The following is a 22,799-nucleotide window of genomic DNA, read 5'->3' as shown; positions in this document are numbered from 1 at the left end:
ACTGAGAGCTCGGGGGAATATGCAGCCCAATTCAAGCCATGTCACCTAATATGCCTGGAGCTCGGCATTTCAATTGGGAGTACTATGGTCAGAGGTGAGCCGACCAGCAAAACCAAGACTTAAGCCGCTGATGTCGTCGCATCTGCCAAAAGAGATCTGAAAGGCAGAGGAACACTTGATGATGACGGCGGCTCTACAGTGCATGGCAAACTCATCACTCCAAGCTCCTTGGCGATTGAAGGTTCAGCAATCGGTCTCGCCCACGAATTCGTTCTCAAGAAGGATGTTAAGAGGGATCATTTTGTCAGCTGGCAGGTTATTGAGTATGGTGAAGAATCCCAGACTATCAGAGTGCGACGAGAGGTGGACGCGAGCCATCGTAAAGAGCTGGCTGGCAAAGGCTTTGAGACCATGAGAATGAGTTACGGCACCACTGAAATGAGACTACCAGCGGCGGAATGGTCCAAGTGTTGGCTGAGTGGACTTGTCACCTGTAAGTGCGTTATTCACTTCAGCGAACACTTCCCTGGCAATCACTGTTATCGTTGAGCATTGACGCGCTTCCCTAAGATTGAGGCTGAGATCTCACTAAAACAGACTTTTAATAGATGCTGCGGATTTAACGTCGAGATTTACAACGTTTCTTCCTCTTGGCTATTTTGTAATTATATATGGTTTTATTGTTGCTTTTGCCACAAGAGCCATGGAATTTCTATACGGGGCGACCGGCAGTGACCCCTGAAACTTATTGAACAGTAATTTTTGACCCCTCAGCAACTCCTGCATGTGAAATGGAACAGACTCTTGCTGAGCGGTGTCTTAACAGATGAAAAATCCAACGAGCCGATAGATATAATGAAGTCCAGTTCGTCGCCAGAAGTATGTACTGTTCGGCGCGCACCCACGCAATGAGTTTAATCCGCGGTATTACGATCAGAGTCAGCAACGACAGCATCGACGATCTCCTTGTTGAGGCCCTTCCAGTTCTTCTTTCCCCAAGCAAACCAGAGGATGACAGCAGCGATTTGAACGAAGGCGTTGATTGGGAGGGCGTAGTTCATCGAAGTGGCGTCGACCGGGAGGAAAGAAGGGAAGCAGAGGAAGATCATGATGTAGGCGGAGTATATGATAGCGAAGATGTTGATAGGCAGACCCCACCAACCTAACGACCAGCCACCCGGTTCGATTCTGCCCTGCAGGCGAGAGTACAACATGCAGGCGATGGCGATGAGGTAGGATTGGTACAACCCAAGAGTCGACAGGGCGACAATGACGCTAAAGGCGATGCTGCTGCCAATGTTGAGGAGAGCAAGAAGCATGACGATGAAGATTGGCAACCAGACCGAGCGGATGGGGATGCGGTGCTTGGGGTCGATGTGGGAGAAATATGCTGGCAGCCCACCATCACGAGACCAAGCCCAAGTGAGTCGAGAAGCTGAGGCGACACTACCGATGGAGCAAGCAATTGTAACAATCATACTTGCGCCAACCATAGCCGACCCTGCAGTCACGGATTGAGTGGCATTGATGCAGATGGTGATGAGAGGATAGCCAGATGCAAGAATCTCATCAACGTCGCCCAGGCAGTACAAGATTACGAGAATCATTCCGTACGCAAGGACACCGTTCATAACAATACTCCAGAACATTGCTCGAGGAACGGCATGTCGTGCCTTTCGTACTTCCTCAGACATGTGAACCGCTCCGTCGAAGCCTAAACAATCGCATCAGTAAATGAGGTGTTCTGAGTCCAAGAATGATGACCTACCAACAAAGCCCCACGTTGCTGTGATCATACCGAGATTGAAGGAGACGTATTCATTATTCCATCCAGAGAGCGCAGTCTTCTCCAAAAAGACAAATTCTGATGAATGACGAGGCGCAAGAGTCACCAGTACGGAAACGAAAATAATCCAGGTAATGATATGGAGCAGACCAGCGAGCAACTCCATCCACGGAAGGAGCCAGAAGAAGAATTGATTCATCAGGCCCTGGACGATGAGCATGGCATAGATGATCAAGGTTACGTGCCAACCCTTGGGGACATAGTCGGGGAAGGATGCGCTGACCAAGGTCTGGACGATGAGAGCTGCGATGTTCACGACACCGGCCAAAAGGGATATCCAGGAGAACCAAGTAATCCAGCCTTGCATCCAGGTAATGAATCTTCGGTGACCGGGGGGGGCTAGATAATGAGTCCAGTGGTACTGAGCACCTGCAATTGGCTAATCGAAGTAGTCAGTTACAAAGGTCCGCCTTGGGGTTGGGAATTTGGGTCAGACATACCTGAACTGAGGCCATTTCTGCCATGGAAGCAACTTGACACAACACTCCAGTGATGACGAAGAAGAACCCAAAGGAAAGTGCTCGAGGTCCGCCATTCCAGAAAAAGAACGCCACGTTTCTATCAATCCATCAGCTTTTTGCCATTCTACTGCATTGTCCCTTCCTTACGATGAAATGGCCTCCCAGGACGACATGTAACTGAGAGCAAAAAAGAAAATCTGGGCGAAGCTGAAAATTCTCTATTCCAAATGTTAGACACCAATTGCGACAGAGGCTGGCAACGGATACGTACTCGAACACGAGTTTGGGTGTTCTTGGTCCCTTCAGTTCGTGCACCAGCATAAGCTCCTCCATTTTGATATCCCGGCTTCTCTTCATTGACCGCAATCGATCCCATCTTGACAGGAAGCATTTCGTGGCTCATCTTGAATGATGATTAGATGCTGATGCTCTGCAATGATAATTGAAGAAATTGAAAGAAGCACACACGGAGAGTAGAATGAATGAAAAGAAACGAAGAATGCCAGGTGCCAATTTGATAGTTCTAAATCAAATGCAACCGACCTCCCTGGGGAAAACGTGGAATAGTCGTGGGAAATTGGCCCTAGACCAAGGCAGGCAGGCGAACACCAGGGAACGGTGCAAAATGATTGAACGTGTTTGACGAGGGTTCTTTGGCGAAGTGGGAAAGGGGATAAGATCGTTACTGGGAGCAGACGTAGTGGGAAGATGCCACGAGAAAGCCCCAGTTGTCTCTACGAGTACTCTCCAGCCGGATTTCTAGCTTAGAACCTTGGTAGTATTCGGCTTAGGTCTCCGGAACCATGATGCGCTCGCTAGCCAGCAAGTAAACAACGTCGTGCTGTGCAAGGAATGTTGCATGTGGTGTGAACCGGAGCAGCGATGGTTTCGGTTGCATGCAGACGCATAACAGACCCATGTGGACCGAGGGGTTTGTAGAACGCTCTGTTTGTGTCGATCGTTACCCCATTCAGAGTACGGAGTACGGAATACATTTCTTTGACAGTAGCAGTCTTCCTCGGTATGCAACTACCACACTGATAGTCACCCCGGAGCTCCAATCGCGGTTATGACACTGAAGTGAACTCACTGGTAGGGGAAACATCCCCCGGCTAGTACCATTTAGTGCTCTCCTACTAGTGGCTGTAGATGATGCACAGTGCGCCTAGCGTTGCAAGGATTGAAGTGCGTAAATCGCTCCCCTGCTAGTACGAGTACTCCGTAGCAATAGTGAAATTCAAGGGCCTCTCTAGCGAAGTCACAGGTAAACCCGCTGGAAGGGCTCCACATTCCGTTCTCCGTCTCCCATAATACTCGTGCACTTTGGGAACCTAGGCATCTTGGCCTACAGACCTTTCTTTGTTTCCTTTGTTCTTAACTCCGAAGTTCTCAATTTTGTGACCAGCCTTGGCCATTGCCTCGTCGATGGTTGTTGACAAGAAGAGCTGCCATGATGTTCAACTCCTTGTATGTCGGAGGGCTTAGAAAGCTCTCCTGCCTGCTGGTACCGGCCAATTCAATAGAACTTGAGGTATGGAATACTATGTCCTGTCTCCTCTTGATAACCAAGTTAATCCTTAGTCCGGACAGTATCCGCTGTTGCCAGAGCGCGCTACTGTACGGAGCACTGATTCAGGCAGACAAAGGGTCACATTTTGGCAGCTCGGTTCGCCTATGGATACCTGTCCCATGTCTGCTTGGTGGCGCAACTGCGCGAATGAGGCGGGGAGTCGTAAGACCCGAGATAAGTGTGAGAGACTGATTGGAGCGCCACCAGGAGCCTGATTGTCTTGGATGAAGTGCAGACAAGGTGCCAACCTGCCAGGACCGGCCCGCTGGATGCAATGAGGGTGTAGATCCCGGTACGGTAATCTCTTCCCCGGCCACTAGAACGAGCTCCACACCCTCTTTTGGCATAGCACCATACTCCGTACCGAATACACGTAACATATACCAAGTACACGGTAAAACACGGCGACCTCGAGCAAGTTGGGGTACGAGTAGGTGATCCCACTGGGTTCTATTCGGGGATCTGTAACATTTACGCGGAGCTAGCCCCGTTGACGTCCTCAATAATGCCGAAGTGAGGAGGGAAGCATGAGGCGCAGCTTACCTGAGGGGATGTTCTCAGCATATAGACGATTTCAAAGTAATCCTTCTAACCAATGTCCAATGGCAGACTGCTGCACCTTTGCTTGTTGGGCATATGGTTCGTTAGATACTGTAGGAACTGCTGCAGAAGAGCCAGCTAAGTCTCTCTGTGAAGTACACATCGAAGCGTGACTAAAGCCAATCATAGAACTCGGCGTGTGTATCTGGTCCGTGAATGTGAGTGCGAAGACAGGAGAGATTGCTGAAATCCGTGTGGTGGACCTACCTTTCCTAGGCCACCTTATCACTCCAGATGCTCCGTTGGTCGACAGGCTACGCTCTTCCTCCTCGCCTTTGCTGCACATCGACCACCATCACACCTTGGCAAAAGCCTGGTCCCTGTACTTCTGCCTCATTATCCACTTTAGCGCCTTGGTACAAATGCGCCTATCCTCTATCGGCTTTGCATTTTTGGGCCGGACATTTCTTCTCAAGGAGATCAACGGTGAAAGGAGGCGTCGGCAAAGGCGTCGACCCTGGCCATGCCACTTGATCTGACGATCGTTTCGTACCAAACACGAGTAAAATATACGAGAAGTACGTTCCAGTGAACGTGAGAACTCAGTGGGATCCGCCATCAGGACACTAGTCAGGGTTTGGGACTTCCAGCCTCCAAGTCAAACAACGCAAAACCCGATGATTGTTGCATTTCAATGTCTTCGCATTCGCTTCGGATGCCGTCCAAAGTCACCTGTACCTGATACCAAGTGTCGGCATTCATAGTTACTCCCTGATTGAGGCTGCTTTTGAGGCTGGAAGCTTGCTGCATTGCAGATTAAGCCAACCCCTTAGCGGTACGGCTCAAGAACGTCCGGAAGGTTCCTGCATTAAACCACAACGCAAGATATGCCACAATCCTCCAAAGTACTTGGTTGACTGCCCTGCGCTTTTCTCGTTTCCTCAAGGAGAGACCTTGATTTGAACCGAGAACGTCATCAAATCTGGTGTTCTAGCTTAAGGGACCTTGTCATCGGTTTCTCAGAGTACCAACAAAGAATTGGAAACCAATCCGGTCTAGAAACCTGAAACCCGTGTTGGGTAAGTGAATTTCTTGCGCACGTCTCTTTCCAGAAAGGTTCGAACGAGCTGCATGAGACTGCCCATGAGCCTGGTTCCTGCAAAGTGGATTCTCATGGACATCCCGCATTAACATCTGTGCGTATTGTAGGCAACCCTTGTGCTAAACAAAGACAGAAACTCTCGTCGTGCCCCTGGGCGAGAGTACTGGGTCGGCTACCAAGCTAAGGAGTAAAGTACGACTTGCCCACTACCGTGGACTATTGCGAAATTTCCTTGTACACTTGGCCCCAGAGAAATGTCTACCAAGATTGTCTATTAGTATTCGCAGCTCCCTTTTTTCTGAGAACACTCCACACCTTACCTGGCATACGAAACAGCAAACATGTCCGACACAGGTGAAGGGAATCTATACGAGCCTCTCAAACCGCCTTTTGAGGGCCTGACACCTGACAATCGTGGACCGATCGCATTGGCAACTGCTGCTACAATTGTTGTCATTACTGGATTGACCGTGGGCGTCAAGCTATGGACTCGACTCGCTACGATTCGAACAATGGGCGCCAATGACATTGCAATACTCGTCGCTATGGTGCGCCTACTTTCGCGAATTCTGTTAGAGATCAGACCAACTAAACTATCGTTCAGGTGTGTGCCGTTGGACAGACCATATGCATCGGGCTTGCTACAGATAAAGGGCTGGGCCGACATATAGACGCAATACCAGCTGCGGATCTTCCTGGTCTTAGCAAGGTAAGCATCAGTCCTTCGGACTCACCTTTGCAGAAATAGCTAACATCATAGAGACCTTTTACGCTTCCAACATTCTCATGATCTTGGCGATAGCGGGTGCCAAAGCCGCTGTGACCCTCTTAGTGATTGCCATAAAACCGCTGAGAAACGTCATGTATGGCTGCTACGGCATGCTTGTATTCATTGGTCTGTGGACTGTGGCCAGTGTATTTGCTCTGGCTTTCCAATGTTCGCCGAACCGCTGGGCACTCGGTCCAAGTGAAAGCGATACATGCGTCAATCAGTATGCAATGCAGGTCGCGATCAGAAGCTTAGATATCGCTAGTGACGTAGGAATTGTCCTACTTCCAGCGCTCATGATGAGGACGGTGCTTGTCAGTCGGGACAAGCGATGGATGGTTATCATGCTCTTCAGCTTGCGCCTTGCGTCAGTACATGAAAGCACCGCCCTATCCAATTTGCTAACTTTAACTCACAGGACACCATGCATGACCGCTGCGTCGATCGTGGCCTTGGATGACTTTTATCACTCGGCTCCACAAGATCGTACTTGGTTTGCGATTACCCCTTCCGTATGGACTTCTGTGGCCATGAACGTATCGATTGTGACTGCCTGCATCCCCTCCATCAAACGTTTCCTCGCCGATTGGGCATCAGGCCTCAGCAATGTCGCCATCTCCGAGCCATTTGAGCTCGAGCACTCTGCTGGAAAGAGTGGTGGCTTTGGTAGCTACGCACCAGGCAGTGGCATGGGAAGCAAGATAGCTACAAGACTTGGGCTCTCCTCTACCAGCAAGGCGCAGGTTACCTCACACCTGCAAAGTGTTGATAGCCACCATGAAAACAACCACAGTCAGCTGCATGCAAACAACAATCGAGGTGTTAGTGTCAAGGCAAATGATCCAAATGATGCCTCGGACAGTGTGAAAGGTCTCACTGATGGAGTCATCATGCACTCCATCGACTACCGAGTCGAGTACGAGGAACAAAATACAGATCATCGGGACTGGCACAGCAGCAGTAGTAATGACAGGATTTGAACATCGCATGCACCGCAAAGCAAGACGTATCCTGTGTTAAAGAGTCGGACCAAATCATATCTGTATACATACTCTTCAAGAGACGGATCGTTCACGGCGGCGGGAAAAAGCCATTTCAGAATGGATATATGCAAAAGGGTAAAACATTGTGTGCGCGGGCTTAGTTTGTGGTGTAAGGGTTATATTAGAATACTATGTAGTACACAGCGGCGATGGATGGTCTATGGAGGAATCTCGACAAAACAGCGGTGCACTCGATGGCCTCGATGGCCTCGATGGCAAGCAGTCAAACTTACTTTCGTCACTTCAGAATAATATCATTGATGTTATCATGATGCCCTGTCGAGCGTGGCAGTTGTGCTCACCAGAACACAAGTCACTCTGGTTGGGCGAAGGATTTGCCACTAGGTAATGTTGTACCCGACAAGGACTTCCAAGTTGTATAAGCGTTCCATGCCTCGGCAAGCATCGGACTTTGCACCGAGTTCTTCGTACTCTTTGGCCTATACGAGGAAACTTATTGCTTATACATTCAGCAACCTCGAGCTCCAACTTGCCCCAGGAATCCACACATTGTGCCTGATCCATGCCTCCTCAGTCTGAGGGATATGCAGCGTGGCAGTTGGGTGATGCCCGGTCTGTCAGTATCTTCCATTCCTCGCCGCGGACACTGGGAAATTGTGGCTCCAGAAGAAGCCCTGGTCAGTCAAGGCTGACTACGAAGGACTCCATGGATGCTTCCAGCAACTCAACCGTTCTTAGGAAGTGGAATATTGAGCCACGAGCCCTAGACCGTTTCTAGACCTATCCTGCTGTGAAAGTCCCAATGTTACCAGCCTTCGGGAGGTCGCATCTCCTGCCTGCCCTCGTCTAATGTTTGAACTTGATACTTGATGATACCTGTGCCATTGGACGCATCATGCCACTCCCGACCGAGCGCGGCTTCACGACGGCTCTTTTGGACTCCAGCTGCCTGCTATAAACCATGCTTGGCTATGTTGTTCAAAAGAGCTAGCTGTCGGGTTACACATCCGCTCAACCATGTTAGCACTAGTAAAGGGGAGAGCCCCTTTCAACAAACAGATGATGTCTATGGCGATAGCTTCGTTAGTAAAAATGCACTCCTCTTGTGGGAGGTACGGTGTATCAAGAGCATCTCCACAAATACTCGGCTCCTATGTGCCAAATCGTGGCAGCTCCATAGTTTTTTTAGTCCTTGGATCTGTTGCTTGCCGTGCCCCAGGCCAGTTGAATCTCAGGAGATAAGGCCCGCCTTGTCTCTTCGTTCGCACCCGCCAAGTGGAATAACCCAGACCATGACTAGGAATGCGCTATCATTGGATCGTGACTGTCAGCGACAAAATTTGAGTACTGCCCCTGTTCAGGCTAGGCCGTGATCTATTGAAGAAGCTTCAACATGGTTTATCGAGAGAGAGCTGAGACTCGATCATAGTTTGTAAGCCGAGGACAAGGCGTTGATAGATGCGAGTTTCCAGCCCCTTCGTTTGTACCAGACAGATTGAATGAGTTTGTGATCCCCCTTACCTTAGTGTCTCCACCTAAATTACCAGGGATGCCAGAGAAGACGTGATTTAGACAGCCTGAGATGTCGGTGGCTTGGTGGGTCGGTTGGTTTACTTAGTCGTGTACGTGAGCAAAAGACTTGGGTCAGAGACATCCTGCTATGTGCCCAGGAATTAGCCTAATCAATTCCTGCTTCTCCCTGGCTAACAGTTGTTGCTCTCTGCTCTCCGTGGCTCGCAGCTTCTGAGCTTCATCAAGTTTAAGTCTATGGTCCAAGCACGTAGAATTGGCCTGGAGGCTCTCAATGACCAGATTCAGTTCTAGACAGCATACACAGATCTAACTTAAGCTCACTCGTATCCGTCGTCTTATACCTCGTACGCGTGGCCTGGAAAGGGTTTGGCTTACAGAGGTCTAGAAGAGGAGAAGTTGAGGCCATTGGTAGAGAGTTTTGATCCTAAGACTACTTTTTTTCAAACATGGCCATAAGTATCCGAGCGAAGACAAGCTTGAAAGACATTTCCGTCAACCATCGCTCATCAGAAATTGTGATACATGGCGGCACCAACAGGAACCATTTGGCATTAAAGGCAACATCACGCCTTGGCAGAAACATCGACGACAGGCTGCCAACAGCCTTTCCGTGCGGCAGGCATCATCCACAAGAAATCGACCACGGCTGTAGATTTGAGCCTCGTTCTCGAACTCACTTCAAAGCTCAAATATTATCACGACACTTGGACCAGTCAAATCGACACATTTATCTCGGTCTGGTGTAGCGCTTGCGTTTCCTTGGTGACTTTGCGCACCACGGACCAAAGCCCTGGGCCTGCAAGATTTTTTGATTTACCTTATGAGTTCTATCACAATGACCAGCCCCAACATTGAGGACTACCAGATTAGTTGGATATGTGCGCTGAGTAAGGAAATGACAGCTGCCATAGCAATCCTTGATGAAGGCACGATAGTGATATGCTGGAACAAGATTCGCAAGACAATAGCAGCTACACATTCGGTCGCATTCACAACCACAACATTGTAATCGGCTGCATGCCGGTGGGTGTGGATGGAATTGCTGCCGCAGCTCCGGTTGCTAGGGGTATGATGAGAACATTTCGCTCTTCGAATATGCTTGTTGGTCGGGATCGGAGGAGGGATTCAATCAAATAAGCTGTTGTGCAAGATCGACTACAAAAGCAGTTTGGTACGATTTGTGTGGAAATGGAGGCTGCAGGCTTGATGAATAACTATCCTTGCCTGGTGATCCGTGGAATTTGCGATTATGCGGATACCCATACAAATGATGCATGGCATTCGTATGCAGCAGCGGCTCCCGCAGCTTTTACCAAAGAGCTACTCTTATTCTTTTCTCCAGCACGGACTATACGGGAGAAGCCCATTCACCAAATAATAGGTACGTGGCACCTTCAGACACTAGTCGCTAGCGGAAAATGCCTTCCATTTGCTAGGCGGACCCAGCCTGAATCATCCGAGAGCTGGAAAAGTTCGATTGTATTTACTATTCAAGCGTTAATCGAATTCTACAAGTACTGACATGCTTCCGCTAGGCGTCCTTGATAGCCTACATCATACCTCAAAGGAGAAGTTGGCTGTAAGCCTCCAACAGCTACATGCTATCGAGACACAAACACATCAACGAAAGATACGATATCAAAATGAAAAATATCCTAAGATCCATCAAGCTCTCAAAACAAGTCGGTATGAAGATCAGAAGAATTTGAACCCAGACCGTATAGACGGCACCGGTCAGTGGGTTGTCGTCAATACACAGTATCGTCGGTGGCTTAATTCTGCTTGTGACGACCTCCGCTGGAATTCCGCCGGCCCAGGCTGCGGTAAATCAGTACTGGCTAAATCATTGATCGACGAGGAGCTTCAGAGCACCAAACCCCATAAAGTATGCTATTTCTTCTTCAAGGATAACGAAGAGAGGACGGTATTTATAGCACTATGTGCAATGCTTCACCAAATATTCTCTCGGCAGCCTGAACTGATCCAATATGCTGTTAAAGCATGGGATAGGCTTGGTGACAAACTTCCAGCCGATATATCCGAGTTATGGTGAATTTGCCTCGCCGCTACGGGTGATCCCGAGGCTGGTGATGTGACATATGCTTTGGCTGCGCTTGATGAATGCCAATAGGCTGAAAGAGAGAGACTGATCTCATACTTGATCGACTTCTTCAAGAGAATATCGACAGAATCCCATGATGAGCTAGATGACCGATTGAAGTTCCTCGTGACAAGTCGACCATACGATGATATCCACCTGGGATTCAATAGCTTTCCGTCAAACTCACCCGTCACTCAACTTCGAGGGGTAGATGAGACTGACAAGATCAGTGCAGAGATCAACTTAGTCATTAAAGCTGAAGTCACAAGGCTAGCTGAGCACCTAAAATTGAAACCACATACGAAGCTCCAAATCAGGGACGAGCTTCTGAAGATGCGCACCGAACATACCTCTGGTCACACTAGTCACACCTCGCGAGGAAAGACATCTATGAAACTCACCGCAACAGTTTCCGACCTGAGCATGAAGTTATAAGTATGATACCTTCAGGCGTTGAGGATGCTTACGAGAAGATCTTAGGCAGGACGAAGAACCAGGACACAGTCAAAGTCAAAAAGGTTTTACAAATTATTGCTGGAGCACGACGTCCACTGGCCGTGGGGGGAATGTCTATCATATTGGGAATTTCGACCTCATCCGAACCAGCTCCTCTCGCAAACATCCGACTGGACCCAAATCGCCTAGGAGATACTTTCCATCACATATGCAACCTCTTTGTCTGTATCCATCATTCTAGATTCTTTCTCCTTCACCAAACAGCGAAAGAGTACCTGATGCGATCCTGGAATATTGCTGCTTCCCTCAGCTAGGTGGAAGCATTGTTTTGCGCCTTTTGAGGTTGAAAGAGAGATGGCCGGATTGAGCATAGAATTCTTGCGTCTCGAAGAATTCAGGGTTGCAGGCCTTGCTGCCCACAGATTTACAAGTTTCAATACCCCACTGCGTCTACATGAAGAGGATGTCTTGGAGTTCCTTTTCGCGTACTGCGCGGAGCTCTGGCCAAATCACTTCCGAGATGCTCGTATAGCTACGAATGATAGTCTCATAATCGAGGTACAGGAGCTATACGACACAACAAGTGCGACCTTTCATGCGTGGTTTCAGTGTTTCGGAGAACCAATCATGTTATTCTAGAGCCGCCTGAAACGAACGGGCTTCAGCTCGCTGCAATTTTGGAGCATTAAAATAGGTTGGATTTGTTGCTGATTTCAAGCAGAAACCATATCGATAATATCGACCGGCATGCTTATACCGCTCTGATGTGGGCAAGCGTATTGGGTCACGAGAACTGCGTCCAAGCGCTGTTGAGGGCAGGAGCCAGTGTCGAGGCTGGTGCCACACGTCGCCGCTTGACCGCGCTAGGATTAGTAGCAGGAGATGGCCACGAGAAGGTTGTAGAGATGTTGCACAAGGCTGGGGCTTCTCTCAATCCTAGGGTGCAATTGAAGGATAGCCCACTAATCACAGTGATATCGGATGAGTCGGGGTGCCATTTGAATATGGCAAAATGGTTGCTTGCCCTAGGGCCGGACGTCGTCTACTTGTCCCATTCTTCTGGCACTGCTCTACATGTCGCGTGCTCGCGAGGCAACTAAAAGGCAATCCAGCTGCTACTAGATGCTGGAGCCGCAATCAATGGCATGGATATACAGGCTCAGACCGCCATATATCAAGCATTTGAGCAAGGCGACCTGAAGACAGGACAGATCTTGTTGAAATGTGGGGCTGATATAAACAGGAAGCACCACTTTAATCAAATGATTTTGCATTGTGCGGTACACGCTGCGGACTTGGGTACGGCAGAGTTCTTGATTCGGAATGGTGTTGACACCGCAACAATTGATGCTTTTGGTACGACGCCTCTCGACTGGGCAGCGCTCAATCCCACCATGTTGGATTGGGTGGCGAAATGGGGACCCCGATAGAATTCTGAACAGAGGACAGACCGAAGCAAAATATTGACAAACTCAATCCAGAATCTGGCGAGAGCGCTGCTCGCCGCAAATAACCGCAGAATCCGTCCTGGCTCCAACGAACTGGGACATTGTCTCCTGTTCGTTGGGAGCCTGGAAAACGCCATTACAGCCTTCGATCGGAGAATGGGGACTGTGGTTAATCCCACCCACCTCACCTGGACAGGGGAAATAAAACCTGAAAGCAGTAAAAAGACAGCACCCCAGCAACCAGACTCGAACCCTGGACCATCGAAAAACTTGATTTAGTGGTACCTACATCACCGCATCCATTTCTTCGATTACTCCCCGAGTTCATCACTCGAATGAGCTTCCCTGACGGTATGTGGAGTAGTTCGAGATAGGGCGACCCGCCGATGACTTGCAAACCAGCACCTATCCTGGGTAGAGGCCCAGAGGCCCGCCAACCAAACCACACCGAGTCGAGCTCAATGCAGAAGGTCTTAAAGTCGCACAGATGTGGCTTTTAATGGTGGCAGAAATTGCGGAGTCGATAATTATATTGTTGTGATTTTGGAGGGGCTGGCTAGTGGTGAATAGTCAAGGAAGGGTCGTCTAAATGTGACTGCTACAGTTTGAGAAATTCATAGAGTGGTCACTTCAAGATCACCAAAGGCAACACACCACGCATCTGGCCCTGACAAGTACTGCTGCGAGAAACCACAAGACATCCGCAGGAACCTGAACAACCTCGACCTCAACCTCAACCTCAACCTCATGTCCAGCCATGAAGTTTCCTCTACCCCAAGCCTTACATCCAATCCACTGTCGTCTCCCGGAGACCTTTCAATCCTCACTCAGTACGGAGTATGGCTCCCCCTTTCGTAGCACAGCCTCGTGGCCGCTGGCGGAGCACGTGACGACAAGGTTGCGTCATATATCCAGGATAAAGTACACAGTATCGCCGATCCACTCCACCATCAGATAAATCAGACATGTCCCCGCCTTGGGTAAAGATGCAATCGGCACGCGAAAACCGAAACCAACTCCTGATTCATGAGCTACTTAAGCTACCTAGCTAGCTAGCCAGGGAGATCGTTAGGAACTCTACCTGGTACACGGTTACCGAGCCGTTGGAACGAGGAACCGGAAACTCCGCTAGAATTAGACACAGACCAGGCTCGACGGATCGCTAGGCACCACTCTAATGCCAGATTCCCTTGTACGCACTACAGAGGGGTGTTGTGTGTTGTATGGAATGTATGAACTTGGTTTTCCCGGACCGGACCTTAATCAGACCTCCATCGTACCCCATGGTCCAGAGATGCGGATGTTGAACCAAGGCTAGATTACCGGCTCCGGAGGATCGCCACGGCGAAGCTCCGTCGTTCGGCTCCGTCGTTAGGGCTGCGCAAGGATACCTCCCTACCGACCTGCCTGCCTGGGTAGGGCATGACTCGGTGCATCATAGTTTAATCGTACTACCTACAGTATATCCAGTTCTGGCTGGGGCGCTGTTTGTATGGGGGGACGGTTCATCACCAGCGACCATGATGAACTGAAACGAGGTCATATGCATTAATAGCGGACTCATTGGAGGCATCGCGTGATACGCCTAAACACACATGCCTAATAAAGTACACACGTATTGCAATACTCAGGGGTGCAAAAACTTAGTAGCAACAACCTAAGGACAAAGTGACAAGTCTATGACGTCGCCAGGCAAATTTAGTTTAGCTATCTCTGTCAAGGTTGAACAAATATCCCTTGCACTATTTTCTCTATATTACAAACGTCCTCTGGTCGGATATTGACGCGCTGTGGACTGTCCTTTCTTATTCATGGTCTCATCTCGAATGTCTGGCGTGATGTTCCCAGTAAAAGTGTAAGTAAACTAGGTACTTGAGTTGCGCTGTTATTCCACCCTATGCGGAACTATGGTCCCTTTCAGGCCCCCCTTGATACGCCTTGCTTTCAGCATCCCACGTCGTACAACAACCCAGTACTCGGGGTGAGTGGCAGTTGCTGGAGAACATCCGCGCCATTCATATCCTCCAAAGTCCCGTGCCAAATACGAAAGGAGCTTTTATGATCCAAGGAAGCAGTCAGGAGACCCTGTGCACATCCAGCACCCACGCGGTTGCCAACCGCCACATTGCTTTCCGTTATGAAAACTTCCACCGGTTGCCACAATTCATACACTCGCAGAACGTTGTCATAGGTTCATCAGCACTTCGAGTCTGAGCTTGGGAATAACTGACTTTCTTCTGGTGACATTTGCCACATTCTAAGCTGGTACTAACACTCTTCTCTTCCTGTGCTACCATGGCATTGTTCATATTTTCCTTTGCGATCTTCATGTCCTCGTCTCGCTGTTGTTTCGATTTCATTTCTTCATGTGACATGGTGACAAATTTGGCTGGTGTCACTTCACCCGAGAGGATGCGCTTTTTAAGGCCAGGATTGGATTTGTTCTTTAGGTTCTGATATAGAGATCGCATCTTCTCCTTGTACACAGGGGAGCTGGAGGAGCCCTTGGCATCTGGTAGGTTAAGGGCGGCAGATTCGACTTGTTTGGCGAGATCCAGGATTTGTTTCATGGGGAGGGTAGACCCAAGGCATAGACCATCATAGATCAAGCCTATGCAGTTGTTTCGTGCAGTATCATTGGTCAGTTCATCTCGGGGCACTTTGTCAACCTTCCAACTTCGTTTGTCAGGCGCTATCCCGGGGCTTGCAGCTTTGGGGGTAGGTGTGGCAGCCTTGGGTGCTGGGGAGCTTGTTCCGTTGGATCTTGCACCGTTGGGTGTCCCGGCTCCACTGGCCAACTTCTGTTCGTTGACGACATGTCTCCATCGACTAATAATTTCGGAGGCTAGTTGAGTGATTTGAGGGTCAAGTCCGGACATGCCTTTGACTTTGTTGACAATCTTGCCTATCTGTGTGGCTCGTAGAAGTTCTTCATTGGGCCGTACGTTCGTTTTGAGATCGCGCAGGAGGGTCAGCACATTATCGGTGGGTTCTTTTGCTTGAATGGCCTTTTGGAGAGCAGAGCCCTTGGACTGAATCTCGCGGCGATCCATGGCACAAAAGCAGACTGTCAAAGGGCGGGGCGTGTGAGCGGTTGATCGCAATCAAGGGCGGGGCGTAGAGGCTTGATCTCTTCTGTTCAGTTAGCCTGTATCCTCCTACGAGAAGAAGACGACGACTAGCGGCATGCCTGATGACGAGGGTCTTCGCAGCGAGTGAGCGCGATCGATCCTGCTTGCGCGTTCTATGCTCACGAGGGCAATCACGTGAAGAGAACATCCTTACCTCAAGATCGGAGGGTCTAAATAGGTGAAAGTGGACGGCCGCGCAAGAAGGAAGTGGATCTTGGGAGTGCGATAGTCGTGACAGAGAGCCGGCGACGCAACAGCAGAGCGGCGGCTGAAGAAGTAACTTGAGCAAATTGAATGATGCAGTGAAAGGGACGGAACTGCGCAGATGAAGTTGGAGTTGGGCAAATACCGCGCTAATTTAGCGGGTGCGGGCAAGCAGGCGCGCGTCATTCGATGTGGTATTTGTTCTTGTATTGGTCATGGTCAGCGTCATCACCCTCTGTGGGTACCCTTCCCCAAGGTAATTGAGAAGAGGAACAAAGGATATGAGGATGCAGAAGAATCCGTATCATATATCTACTATATAGGGATACTGATAGTAGTCGCATTCAATGTCCGCCGTCATGGTACAGTTGGAGATTTACTCCATGCAAACAGTTCCATTTTATACCACTCTCCACGCCTAGTACTCTAACCGAACTTCCTGGCCTGCAACACGTCCGATGACAATGTCAGCAGCATACTTGGGGATCACTTCGTCGTCGTGAAGCATCTCGAATTCTATCAACTATGTCAGTCGTGTGCTGAGTCACAAGCTTAAGCAAGTCAACTTACCTTCTGAGGCATCCTTGCCCATATGGCTGAAAAGCGCCTGGGGACCGCCTGGGTGCTCATCGAGCCAATTCGTTACATCCATCACAACACCCTTGACAGCGATCCACAAATCGTCCTTCTTGTTGTGTTTTGCGACTTCTTCCAGAGTGAATTCCTTGTCGGGAACTTTGAAAGCACTGATGTCATTGCCATCCTTCTTCTTGGCGGGGTCTTGAGACTTGTTTCCATCCATGACAGGGGCTGCTGTCTTTTGGGCTTGTTGGCTTGTGGTCTCCGTTCCAACAGAGGCTTGTCCAGAGCCACCACTTCCCCATTCCACCGAGATTTTGCCTGGTACATTGGGGTCGATGTGGAGTGAGATTTGACCAGCACGTTGCGAGGCTGATGTAACACCTCCCGAGGTAAGCTTCTGGAACAGATATTGCGAAGCAGATGCGCCGGCGACACGACCGTAAACAACACAGCCCAGTAGTGACGAACCACCTAATCTGTTGGCACCGTGGACGCCACCTGCCAACTCACCACACGCGAAAAGTGCCTCGAATGGCTTCTGCTCTCGACCAAGAACTTGAGCTTTGTCATTGATCTCCATACCACCCATGGTGAAATGTAGTACAGGCTCCATCAGGGCCACGTGGAAGGTATCATTGATCTCGAGAGGCAAGTTGTGGAAATACTTCTTGCCCCAAGCATCTTTCTTCTCGCCCTTGGCAATGGCATTGTATTCCTTGAACTGCTTGTCAAGCGCCTGCTCGCCGCAGCCGATTTCCTTCGCCAACTCTTTGCCGGACATCTTCTTCATCAAGCCACGACCAGAGTAATGTCGGGTATGGAAATCTAGGACGTTGGAGGCTTTAGAGTTGAGGATAAGTCGGATGGGCCACTTGCCCTTCTCCTTCTCCTCCCACATCTTGCCGGAAACATAGTCACGATGGCCGAGGTCATCGCAGAAACGCTGGCCATCACTATTGAGGAGAATACCACCTTCACCGCGCAGAGCTTCAGCTGCCAAGAACTTCCATTTGGAGCCGGGGTCTTTTGGATCGACGAGGCCAGTAGGATGGACTTGGACCTTGTCCATATCAATGTCATTTGCACCGATTGCCATTAACATCTTGTGGCCATCACCGGTGGCATGGGTACCGTTTGTTGACGACAGGTCGAAGGTGTCGGGTCTGTGTTTCTTGAGGAGAGAGGTTTCGGTGAAATCAGCAGCGTAGCCACCAGTCGCAAGGACAACCACACCATCGACTGAGTGCGTTTGACCGTCAAATTCGTATGTCACGCCAGTAATGACATTGCCCTCCTTGTTGAGCGAAACCACTTTGGCTTTCTTGATCACTTGAACTCTTTCTGGATCCGACTCTGTGAGCTCTTCCAGCCGCTGCATCAGGGCGTATGTGATGGCCATGCCGGGGAATTTGGCATCATGACCTCTGTGAGTTCGGGGGAAGGAATGGCCGCTATCATCTCGTCAGTCATGTTGCATGGAAAAGCTGGGTGGATGGCATACCCGAGACGAGAAACAAGGGTCAAATCGAGATTGAAGACATCCTGCAGCCATTCGACCGCAGCTGCAGATTGGTATGTCAGAACTCGGATGAGATCGGGTCTGGCCTTGTCACGGGCAGATTTGAGAGTGTCTTCGTAGAATTGTTTCACCGAGTCGCCGATGTTGAGGTCGACTTGCGTGCGGGTGAGAGCGCCGTTGATACCAGAGGTAGCTTTGGTCGAGTTACCACCGAAGAAGTCTGCCAAACTATCAGATCAAAGGGCCTCTCACCTCAACAGAAGATACATACTGTTCTTATCGAGGACTAGCACATTGCCACCATTGAGGTAGACGGTGTGGGCAGCACTGAGGCCAGAAACTAGATGCCCAGGTCAATTGATTTCCACAGTCTACGGGGAGACGGAAAAGCACTTACGGCCACCGCCAACCACAATAACACGAGGAGGGGTCATGATGAATAGTCCAGGGCGTGTCTAGTCTTGATGGACAGAGAGATAGAAGATTGAGAGGGCGAAGGGATGGGAGTTTGAATAAAAGGATCACCTGCCAGGCTAGACTTTGCGAATGAAGAGTGCTTGGACGAATGGCAAGAATGGATGATGGCAAGACCCAGAGCAAGATGAACGGAGTCTCGTCGACCAGATGAGTTGAACCTCGGCACCGGCAGCTGATGCAGTGGACGATGGAATGGTGTGGCCGAATGGTGGTAGGCTGAGCAACAGGTGGATGACAGGGCTGGTTGGTGCGGGTGTTGGTATTGGTGCGGGTGCGGTGCTTGCTGACACTTAAATGTGCTTCACCTGACTGGTGCCCACAGCCCACATGCTACGGAGGATCTGGTACTGGACAAGTTCAACTCCAGACCACGCCAAACAACATCAATCTGTCCAGACTTCCAGATGGCGAGTACCTCTTGTTTATCGCCGGCCGATTGATGTATGTCAATTTATATCTAAGGGTCTCTCAGGAACCAGGATATTGTTAGTTGGGCGATCGGTATTCTCAAGTCCTTGCTGTGAGCACGGAAAACAGGCCTTCGCAGTTCTTTCCCACGGAGCTTCCAGGCTTCAGACCGGAGTGGATCCCCGGCTTTCCAGGGCCCAACGCAGCCCAGCGCAGTCCCCGCAGGCGCCCACAAAGGTTCCAGTGGTGTCTCCCACCGCCGCTGGTGCCCCCCAACTATCCCGCCTGACGGGGCACATCTCGCCGGTACAAATGCCCCCCCAAGACACGAAGAACTGTGAAATGCGCACTTCACATGCTTTTCCCACATCCTGGCCTTGGCCCTCGAGTTGTCTGATCTCTCAGGCGCCGGTTCTCCCATTCTCACATGTGAAAATCATCACTTCAATTTAGAGAACATGGTCACTTGACGTGTCCAGATTAGGGGCATAATGTCATGGACGGTTCTTGGTATGTACATGTATTATGGTTTGCAACTGCAAAAAGTCTGCCTGCACACTGAGAATACTTGAAATAAATCGCCAAACATTCTTCGGAACATCTGCAGCAAATTCTCGTCGCCGGATGTCGCACCGGCAATTCCGACATTTTCCTGCGAGAATCGGAAATGAGCCTGTCTGCTGCTGGTCCATCATTCTGTGCATCAAGATTTGGCAAATACCTGTAGGTGCCTTTCCTGATTCCATGGAATAATAATTGTAGGAACTCTGAGTCACTGCTGTCTTCTCGAATCTTGAATGTCGAGGCCGGGCGCTGGGACATCACGCCACAGGCTTCATGATCTGGTCGAGCCCGTTGCATCCTCTGGACACGATGTGTTCATCATGACGGCTTCCGCGTACTTTCACACGTGATCATCCACCAATATCACATACTCGTGAATGAAGACATCTTCAACACGTCACGGTCAATTGGTTGGTCGTTGGACCTTTTTCCATATCGTCTGGTATTTCCCCGCACATCACAAGTCAGCCGTGAAACCCCAGACAGCCCCTCCAGGACATTGCGCAGGCTGTGCAGGGACCTTAGGTAGGTACGTTTTCAGCCCTGATATGTTGGCGATCAACCTCTCGATCGTTTCTCATGCTTATTTTCTCGCTGTTGAATCTTCGGTTTGCCCATGGGTCCCGGACAACGAGGTGGTAGAATGCCGCGAAAGTAGGGACGCATTCGAATCAAGTGATCGCAAACTCGAACCCGACGATGCGGAATGGGACGACCGCCCACTTTGTAGATGTGCAGTTTCGCTTTTTGGCTCCTTGTAAAACATAGTAAATCGAAGTGTTTGGTACCTCATGATGAAATGGAAGGGGAACGTGGTGGCCAACGATGATTTCTATGACGGCGCAGGGCTAGAATACATCAATAACGAAGGTGAGGGTGTGAGGCAAGCAATGTATGCAAAAGAGCGATAGGAGGGAGAACGAAGGGTGCGACGTCAACTCCTAATTCATATTATGTACAGAGAACCCTCTGGTCTTCTGGATCCCTTGGGAACATCTGGACTCGGGAAACAGCCGTCTGTGCCTCATGTGATGACGACCAGCGCCATGCGATTTGTGGAGGGCAAGTGAGGACAAGACTGCCCAGAGGCAAGAGCCGGAGGATTTCGGAACAGCACCTGCTTTGCCTGGAAGTTGGAGTTGCTCATTCTTGGCAAAAATTTCCCCACCAAAACTGCACCTTAGGGTTGTTCCGTCCTCCGTACCAACATATCAAGGTACATATGCTTCACCCGAGGTCAAGTGCAACGCCATCATGCCCAACCTGCTGTTGTGTCACGGATCGAGTCTTCCAAGCTTGTCCAGCCTGGTCTCCCAAACCGCTTGACAATCTCCTCTGCCCTCTCATTTGAAACTTTGCTCAGGTCTCGTCCAAGGTCAGGGATATCTTCAATGAAATTGTGATTTGGGTGCAACTTCCTCAAAATGGCGAGGATGTCATTCCAGTTGTATGGAGCCGCCCAAGCAAATAGTCGTTCACTGTTCATATCTGCGTACAGGAGTGCTCCTACATGCACCCTGGCCGTGTCTTGGACATTGACGAAATACTGAGGTGGGTTTTCCTTAAGGTCTTCCTGGCCTTCGAATCCGTTCCAAAGAGCCTTGATCCAACCCACAGTGCTTGGTGCCCCTTGACCTTCCACACTGAGTACTTTCCCCATATTAGCGTTGGGTAGGACAGCGTTGAGCACAAAGTTGGGTTTGTTCTCTTCGACCCACTCCCATGCAGCTTTCTCACTCTCCGTTTTGGTGGCAGCGTAAACGTCCAGCTTCTTCTGTACACCCTCATATGGGGGTTTCCATGCTTGCTTCACAACCTCGTCATTCCAGGTTTCGGGAGTCACGCTAAACTCCTTGTTGGGCTGAGGACTAACAGCTGCGGTTGACGATGAGGTCATCACAAACCGCTTGATGGACGGTTCGCCTGCGGCTGCTTTCAATCCGTTCAATACACCATTGATTACATTCGGCACAGCCTTATGGGGGTCATACGACTCCATGACCGGTGTAGCCATCTGGATGTAACCAGCCGCGCCTTTCACCGCTTCATCGAAAGCTGCTGGATCGCCCATCTCTGGTACCTCAATCAGCTCGTATTTCCCGGCCCCATATTTCCCATTGAAATAGTCCACCGTCCAACCACCTTTTTTCTGGCTACGCACAGTCCCACGGACCCGAAAGCCGGCCTGAAGAAGTTGGTCCACGACGTGACTGGCGATGAAACCGTTGGCCCCCGTAACCACAACCAGAGACCCCGGTGGGATCATGAAGTCGGCTGAAGAAGCCATAGTCTGTTTTCGAAGGCTGGCTGGAAAGATCTCTCAATGAATACTCATGGTTGCAACTCACTTCGCATTCGCCTCTAGGACGTCTTGTGTTTATGTCTGCGATAATATCTATGGCATCATGTCTGCTCCCGTCGCAACGAGCAAGCAATGAGGACAAAGTCTACATGATCCATTTTGCAGGAACCCCAATGTATGGCATTCTGGAACAACACGAATACTCCGCATCCCGCACCTTGCAGCTACAGTATTTCCCACCAATCGAGTGCAATGGAAGTTTACCTCAACCCGGCTAGCTACCTTCCTTTGGCTATCCGAACTGCTGAGCAAAGCTGAAATCGCGTCAAATTCCTCATCTGGTGGGAATAGCCCTTCTGTCTTGGCTGTAATCAAATACTGCCAGGCACACCTAATACATCATGTGGTGTTTGTGAATCCCAATCATGGAGCATAGTCGTCTTTCCCATGAGGAGGAGTAGTTGCCAGATGAAACATAACGGGAGCTACGACATTCTACCGATCATGTAACAACAGGCCACTTCTAAACTCGGATTTTCCCTTGTTTTTCTGCTGAAAGCTTTACTCGACGTTCGCCTTAAGCACGGGCGCCAAAAAGTTGGTAGCACTAAGCTTTTCGGGTCGTCACCCTGCATACTGGGATCGTGATTCCACCGGGTATACATATCCACCGGTTTGACGCAGATCGCAAAAATTAGAGTCGAGACTCGGTTGGCAGGACCCCTTGAGTTCTTCGCAAATGCCTCGAGGTCTAATTCTTGCACTGCCTTCAACGCGTTGTC

The 22,799-nt window shown here is 50.0% G+C and overlaps 9 protein-coding genes across 9 annotated transcripts; 5 read left to right on the top strand and 4 right to left on the bottom strand.

Annotated features, from left to right (window-relative positions):
* Positions 1-38: 38 nt before the first annotated feature.
* On the top strand, positions 39-549 carry A1O9_09318 (uncharacterized protein; the record flags this gene model as incomplete). Its single annotated transcript, XM_013402011.1, has 2 exons — positions 39-94; positions 153-549. 2 exons carry the CDS (start codon positions 39-41, stop codon positions 547-549), a joined length of 453 nt encoding a protein of 150 aa, XP_013257465.1.
* A 365-nt stretch (positions 550-914) lies between these two features.
* A1O9_09317 (uncharacterized protein) lies at positions 915-2,710 on the bottom strand (the record flags this gene model as incomplete). The annotated part of the gene is made up of 5 exons (XM_013402010.1): positions 915-1,714; positions 1,769-2,225; positions 2,287-2,404; positions 2,455-2,525; positions 2,579-2,710. 5 exons carry the CDS (start codon positions 2,708-2,710, stop codon positions 915-917), a joined length of 1,578 nt encoding a protein of 525 aa, XP_013257464.1.
* A 3,150-nt stretch (positions 2,711-5,860) lies between these two features.
* On the top strand, positions 5,861-7,268 carry A1O9_09316 (uncharacterized protein; the record flags this gene model as incomplete). Its single annotated transcript, XM_013402009.1, has 4 exons — positions 5,861-6,067; positions 6,142-6,228; positions 6,282-6,655; positions 6,707-7,268. 4 exons carry the CDS (start codon positions 5,861-5,863, stop codon positions 7,266-7,268), a joined length of 1,230 nt encoding a protein of 409 aa, XP_013257463.1.
* Positions 7,269-9,968: 2,700 nt separating this feature from the next.
* On the top strand, positions 9,969-10,238 carry A1O9_09315 (uncharacterized protein; the record flags this gene model as incomplete). The annotated part of the gene is made up of 1 exon (XM_013402008.1): positions 9,969-10,238. A coding segment is annotated over one exon (270 nt), but the record flags the coding sequence as incomplete, so codon positions are not given.
* Positions 10,239-10,347: 109 nt separating this feature from the next.
* A1O9_09314 (uncharacterized protein) lies at positions 10,348-11,361 on the top strand (the record flags this gene model as incomplete). Its single annotated transcript, XM_013402007.1, has 2 exons — positions 10,348-10,749; positions 10,957-11,361. The coding sequence occupies 2 exons, from the start codon at positions 10,348-10,350 to the stop codon at positions 11,359-11,361; spliced, it is 807 nt and encodes a 268-aa protein (XP_013257461.1).
* Positions 11,362-11,736: 375 nt separating this feature from the next.
* Positions 11,737-12,482, top strand: A1O9_09313 (uncharacterized protein; the record flags this gene model as incomplete). The annotated part of the gene is made up of 2 exons (XM_013402006.1): positions 11,737-12,011; positions 12,104-12,482. 2 exons carry the CDS (start codon positions 11,737-11,739, stop codon positions 12,480-12,482), a joined length of 654 nt encoding a protein of 217 aa, XP_013257460.1.
* Positions 12,483-14,965: 2,483 nt separating this feature from the next.
* A1O9_09312 (transcription elongation factor S-II) lies at positions 14,966-15,883 on the bottom strand (the record flags this gene model as incomplete). The annotated part of the gene is made up of 1 exon (XM_013402005.1): positions 14,966-15,883. The coding sequence occupies one exon, from the start codon at positions 15,881-15,883 to the stop codon at positions 14,966-14,968; it is 918 nt and encodes a 305-aa protein (XP_013257459.1).
* Positions 15,884-16,583: 700 nt separating this feature from the next.
* On the bottom strand, positions 16,584-18,700 carry A1O9_09311 (uncharacterized protein; the record flags this gene model as incomplete). The annotated part of the gene is made up of 5 exons (XM_013402004.1): positions 16,584-16,681; positions 16,736-18,198; positions 18,249-18,486; positions 18,538-18,606; positions 18,664-18,700. 5 exons carry the CDS (start codon positions 18,698-18,700, stop codon positions 16,584-16,586), a joined length of 1,905 nt encoding a protein of 634 aa, XP_013257458.1.
* A 2,267-nt stretch (positions 18,701-20,967) lies between these two features.
* Positions 20,968-22,002, bottom strand: A1O9_09310 (uncharacterized protein; the record flags this gene model as incomplete). The annotated part of the gene is made up of 1 exon (XM_013402003.1): positions 20,968-22,002. The coding sequence occupies one exon, from the start codon at positions 22,000-22,002 to the stop codon at positions 20,968-20,970; it is 1,035 nt and encodes a 344-aa protein (XP_013257457.1).
* Between the last annotated feature and the right edge of the window lie 797 nt (positions 22,003-22,799).

Source organism: Exophiala aquamarina (genome assembly GCF_000709125.1).
Source record: "Exophiala aquamarina CBS 119918 chromosome Unknown aczIA-supercont1.9, whole genome shotgun sequence".
Classification (NCBI taxonomy): Eukaryota; Fungi; Ascomycota; class Eurotiomycetes; order Chaetothyriales; family Herpotrichiellaceae; genus Exophiala; species Exophiala aquamarina.
The sequence above is the reverse complement of the archived record's forward strand: the minus strand, read 5'-3'. Positions and strand labels throughout refer to the sequence as shown.